This window comes from Lathyrus oleraceus, unplaced genomic scaffold, assembly GCF_024323335.1.
Source record: "Lathyrus oleraceus cultivar Zhongwan6 unplaced genomic scaffold, CAAS_Psat_ZW6_1.0 chrUn0271, whole genome shotgun sequence".
In the NCBI taxonomy this organism is placed as follows: Eukaryota; Viridiplantae; Streptophyta; class Magnoliopsida; order Fabales; family Fabaceae; genus Lathyrus; species Lathyrus oleraceus.
In genome coordinates, this window is record NW_026112662.1 from 70,138 (window position 1) to 76,137 (window position 6,000).

At 28.9% G+C, this 6,000-nt stretch overlaps 1 protein-coding gene across 3 annotated transcripts in view; it reads right to left on the reverse strand.

Annotated features, from left to right (window-relative positions):
* Positions 1 to 5,649, reverse strand: part of LOC127113341 (cucumber peeling cupredoxin) — a 53,244-nt gene extending 47,595 nt beyond the window's left edge. The window contains exons 1-2 of one of the 3 annotated variants that reach the window (XM_051046476.1): positions 5,394 to 5,649; positions 5,082 to 5,315 (exon numbers count right to left, since the gene is read on the reverse strand). In XM_051046476.1, the coding sequence (XP_050902433.1) occupies positions 5,082 to 5,315; positions 5,394 to 5,577 (418 nt within the window). In that variant the 5' untranslated portion in view covers positions 5,578 to 5,649. Of the gene's footprint in view, positions 1 to 5,049; positions 5,316 to 5,393 lie in introns of all 3 variants that reach the window. The other 2 variants (XM_051046473.1, XM_051046472.1) reach the window with 2 other exon arrangements.
* Between the last annotated feature and the right edge of the window lie 351 nt (positions 5,650 to 6,000).

The window sequence follows — 6,000 nt, forward strand, 5'->3', positions numbered from 1 at the left end:
CTCTCTAGTGTGAGCTTCACATTAATTCAATTTTGAAAAAAAAAACATTAAATCTTTTAAAAATATTTTTTTGCATTCTCTCACAATCTTAAACAAACAAAAAAAACGTTTCGTAATCACACAAACATTCTTTCAAATGAACTTTGAAGAAATACTTATTAATCGAGTTTATTTTTTGAGCTCAAACAAGTTGTGTGTGAGAATCTTCCGAAAAGCTTCATCTTCAATATTTTGTATTTATTACTCTTATTTTGATTATTTTTTTACTATCCTTGATTTATTGTTCATTATTATTAAACTAGTTATTATTGGTAATCTTTATTGATGATTATTACTATTGTTGTTATTGTTTATTATTATTTTCTTGTAATTTAATTATTATTATTGACTATTATTACTAAACAATTATTACTAAAAAATATAAATTATTGTTTATTTTTACTATTATTTATTATTATTATTTGTTCTTGATTATTATTATTAATCATTATTGTTGTTGAGTATTATTATTAATCATTATTGTGTTTATTACTAATTATTGTTGTTTTTATTGATTATTTTTGTTCATTTAGAATTATTATTGTTGTTAATGATAAATATTTTTTTTATTAATATTTGTTTTATCATTATTGCTATTATTATAATTATTATTATTGTCATTTTATTACTTATTTAATTAATTTTCTTATTTTAAAAAATTCACACAAATAAAAAAAATCGATTTAATCTACCGTCGGTTTTACACAGATACATATCAACTTTGAAGGTAAAAATTCAATTTAACTTCAGAAATTGCTTACACGCAGAGTTTTATTGACCGACCTCAGATAGGATGATTCCTATATGAATGACTTTACGATTGCTTAACATAACGCTAAATTCGTTTAGTTTTTTTTCTTCTTTTGTCGCTTAAAATTGTTTTTTCAAAGTTGCGTATCAATTTTGAAGTTAATAATTCAAATTAACTTCATAAATTGTTATACGCATAAAGTCTTGTTGACCGGCCTTAGATAGAGTGGTTCCTAGATGAACCGCTTTACGATTGCTTAACATAACGCTAAATTTCTTTTAATTTAGTTTTTTATTTTTACTTCGAGTCCCTTGACTTTCTCTAGGGCCTTCTTACAACGAGATTCTTTTATTTTTGCAAATGTCTTTCAAAACTTGTATTGTTTAAATTATTGTGTTGTATCCTCATTCGATAAATTGTACGCCCATTCCCGAAAATATGTAATAAATTTACCGCTTTCATTTACTTTACTGTGTTAGTTGATTGTTGACAAATGATTAAAATCAATCATTTCAGAAGAAAAAAAAAACAAAAACAACAAACACTCGATCCAACGTCGAGTTTTTTTCCCAAATCAAATCCAAATCGAATACAAAGTCGAGTATGTCCCCCGCCACATCCAAATTATTTTCATAAGTCAACTTCAAACACTTGATCCATCATCAAGTCGTCCCCCTGTTTTTAGAATCTTTTACAATAAAAATGGAAGAACTTATTAGGTTTAGACTTTCTCTGTTTTGAATGTTATGATATTGTTGTAGAGCTCCATGTTCAAACATTCAAATTTCATATTAAAATACAATAATTACTAGAATTAGGTCATTTCTCTTATAGATGGAAAATATTGCTTGGGTATCGACCTTCTCTTTCTCGATTATTTAGACACTGCAGTAGAGCTCCCTGTCTGAATAATTGTCTTCCGTTAATGAACTTTGACCTAATTTTCCACACATTTTCATAACAAACTTTTGGATGAAAATAGAGTGATTAGGCTTTAGCCTCTTCCTTTTCGGGCATCTGAGTACTACAGTAGAGCTTCCTGCATGGATGGATATATCCACTTAAAATCAACTCAAACCAATCAAACTTGATTTCTGCCCTTGTGCGACCCCGTAAACTTTTTCAGAAAATAGTATGTAATATCCATTTTGATGCGAAACAAACAAAGACTTCAACCTCCAAGAGCGAGTAGCAAGTAAAGGTTTAATCGCTCAAATGTGATCCAAGTATCACACTCTTTAAAGAAATCCATCCAGTAGTTATCTTTGAGCAGAACTATGTATGCATTGAGTTCTTCATAGCACCTTTAATTATTTGTATTTCCAATTGTTGCATCATTGATCATATGGTGACATTAGAACTTTCTGGACTATTGTCGTTTGTGTGAGGAAAATCTCTATACCTGAGCTATGAGAAAAACTTAAGTTAGGATGGTGGTTGGGTAGTATTGACCTGTGAGACATCAGACTCGTTAGGCTGATGCGAGAATCTCACTCAGATGAGATCCCTCGAAAGTATTATTGTCTTACGATTAGTCGTTCTGACGTTGATATTTTCGACCTCGACCTATGATTCTTAGGACCTTTGTAGAATCCTGAACCTATGGCTTTTAGAATTGATAGTTGTGTAGTGTTAACCTACGAGACTTAGGACTCGTCGGGTTAATACAAAAGCCACACTCAGAATATATCCTTTTGAGGATAGTATTGTCTTACGATTAGTCGTTCTGACGATAATATCTTTAAATGGGATCCATGACTCTAGGAATCATGTTTAGAACCGTGGAGACAATGGTTGTGTAGTGTTGACCTGTAAGACTTAGGACTCGTTAGATAAATACGAAGACCTTACGTAGAATAGATCATCTTTAAGATATTATCTTCTTACGATCTGTCGTTCTGATGATAATATTCTTGAATAGGGTATATGACTCTAGGAACCTTTTTAAATCCTAGAGTCTACATGTGGTTGGATTTCCTATTCCTGGAACATTTTCTCCATGAAACAATTAATCATAATGTTCCAATGATCACAAACCCAACTGTACATACATAAACATCAAAATTTCCACATTTAGCATGTGCCCATTTTAAAGGAATCTAAAGACTCTATTGATTGCAAGCATTTAGAAGACATAGATAGCAATTAGAAAAGTACTTATTCATTCAAGTTCAGAAATCCAAAGCTAGGATTGATCAAGGGGTTGATCTCATACGTGAAAAAAATTAGAAGGAACGACTTTTGTGTTGAGTATGATGACCTGTTGATTATCATGAACACCGAGGTGGATGCTTGGGCCATTTTTACTTTGGAACAATTTTATGACCCTCCCTTGAGGTGTTGCACCTTCCGGGGCTTCCAGTTGGCTCCAACACTGGAAGAGTTCTCACATCCAACTAATTAAGTGTCTAGGAATGAAGCAGATTTATTGATTTCGAAACAAAACAAAAATAACAATGTCTTACTCTTGTACCATCAATTCAAGTCTGGGAATTTTTGTAGGTTTTCCTTGTACATAAACGTGTTTTTCATGTCAAGGAGCATGGAGCACGCCAACTATGTTTGAAAAGAAACATGAATGTAGTTATATAATATATTTTATATTATTGTAGGGTAACTTGTGTATAAAACTACGAGAAAGAATATTGTTGTCTCCAACTCTTTATGAAATTGTTTCTATGCTAACAAATTCAAAATAATTGTGTGAAATTAAGGATCCGGAGTCTTAAATTTGTTACATTAGTCGTTCGCAAAAACCATGTCATTTTTAAGCCTTTGAATGGTTTGTATGTTTGCAAAAGAGTTCTCTGAAGGAAAAAAATAGCAATAAAATATTGAAATTAATAATTTTATAAAGAAAAAATAATAATGTCAAATATTTAGAATATAAAAGTATATTTTGTTAACAACAAATGCAATATTTGGGATAAAAAGTTAATACCTTCTCATCTAACAAAATGGTTTCTACGAATATTTGTTGTTCATCGTTTAGCAGATTATAAATGTCTCACAATCGAAAGACTCTAACTCGAAGTAACCAATCATCATGATTAGTGTTAAGATCTAAGATTGAATTTTCCATTGTTGATTATCTGTTAATATGGATATATAATGAATCTAATAGTTGTTATGATGAGGTATTTAAAAGTTAACAAATTGTTGTTTATTTATGTTTATAGTTTTTAAACGGCTAAATGAATGCAATTCTGATAGTAATAAATGAATATTTTTATTGTCATTATATCATGTCTTTTTATGTTTATAGTTCTTAATCGGTTAAATGAATGCAATTGTGATAATAATAAGTGAATATTTTTATTGTCATTATTTCATGTCTTATATTTTAAAAAATAAGGTTTAAATATTTATAATAATAATAATAATAATAATAATAATAATATACGTCTTTATTAAGGTATTTATAAAGAGAGAATATTTTATTTTTGTAACATTTTATTATGTGTGGTTAATTTTCAATTTTCAGTAATAATTCAAAATTTAAATATTTATTATTTTTATTATTGAATTTAACTCTGAACAACTTTAAATATAGTTTATTGTAAACATTTTATCAAGATTTGGTTTTTTGTATTAGTATTAAAAAATTTAAATATTTATTATTAAAAATATCTATGTTTATTATTTTATAATGTTAATATCTATGTTTATTATTTTATAATTTAAATAAAATTATTTTTATTATTAAAAATAATAAATGTAATTAATTATTAACATGAATAAAATATTTATAATGATATTAATATATAAGTAAATGCTTTATTTTTGTGATGCTATTAATATTTGAGATAAAAATATTATATGTTTTAAACTTTTTTTTAAATTGAATAAAATAAAATAATAGGGATTAATTACTTTTACATTGTCTGTATATATCAATAAAATAAATAAAATAAAATAAAAGTAAAACTTATTTCAATATCCAACCGATAGGATTATGACAATATAAAATCATTTTACATTGTCTGTATATATCAATTAAATCTTATTGATAATACAAATTAAATATATCCTAAACCCTAATTATAGAACATCAAATCCAAAAATTGAAACAGTGTAAATAACCATTCCAAAAAAAACTGGTGTGTCTAAACCAACAAGTTTATGACAATAGCAATGAGAGCAGGGAAAGTAGCAACGATAGCAGTGGCCGAACCCGGTGATGGAGGAGTTGCATCAGGCTGAGTTGGAGAAGAAGGGGATGGTGTTCCTCCGCTGGTAGGTGGAGTAGGAGTGGTTCCAGATGAAGGAGGAGTAGGTGAAGGAGGAGTAGATGAAGGAGGAGTAGATGAAGAAGATGTTGGAACTTTAATGGTTAGCTTTTGACCGCCAGATTGACAATGGGATGAGACGGTACATATGAAATAGAAATCACCAGTTCTGTTAAGAGTCACTCTTGCTGGTGATGTTGTTATTATGTCATTTGTATTTTGATTCACATTGCAGTTGTCAAAGTCTGCCTTGTTGGTTGCAGCAACAGTGTGCGCACCCGCAAAGAAATTGAAAACTGTAATAGCAGCATTAGGGTAAGACACTATTTCATTCAATCAAATTAATATTTTTAAAAGATAAAATAAAAACTCACCTAGAACATCGTTTTGTTTGAATGTGTTATTGGACGCCCAGTCAGAGTAAAACTTAGCGCCAGCACTACTTGTCCAACCTGTTGAGTCTCCAACTGTATGATCTGCTGCTTCTGTTCTTTCCAATATTGTTGCAACAAAAGCAAAAACTACTAAAATAATTGACATATTCCTTAACTGAGACATTCTTTTTGTTCTTCTTAATCTTTGTTTTCAAGTCGCCCCTGTTTGTTTGTGTATTTCTGTTTATCAGAAACACTGAATTGAATTTGATATTATACCTTCTCTTTGATTCATTATATATAGAGAGGATTCACACGCTATCCTTACTTAATTATAGGAGGAACTTTTCTCATTGAAAGACTGACTATTTCTTTTTTCTTTAATTAACTAATTAAATTATGATAGAGTTGTTGAATTGGGTCAATATTTGGGTTCCGCTAAATGCATGGAATGTTATCTTATATTCTTCCCTTTCTCACCTATTCACACGTTATCTTATTAAATTTGTTGTTTAAGTTCGTAAAGTTTATTGTTTAGACAAAGTAATAGAAATTTCTATCTCAATGACAATTACTTCATATTTAAATCAATTAATATAGATTTTTT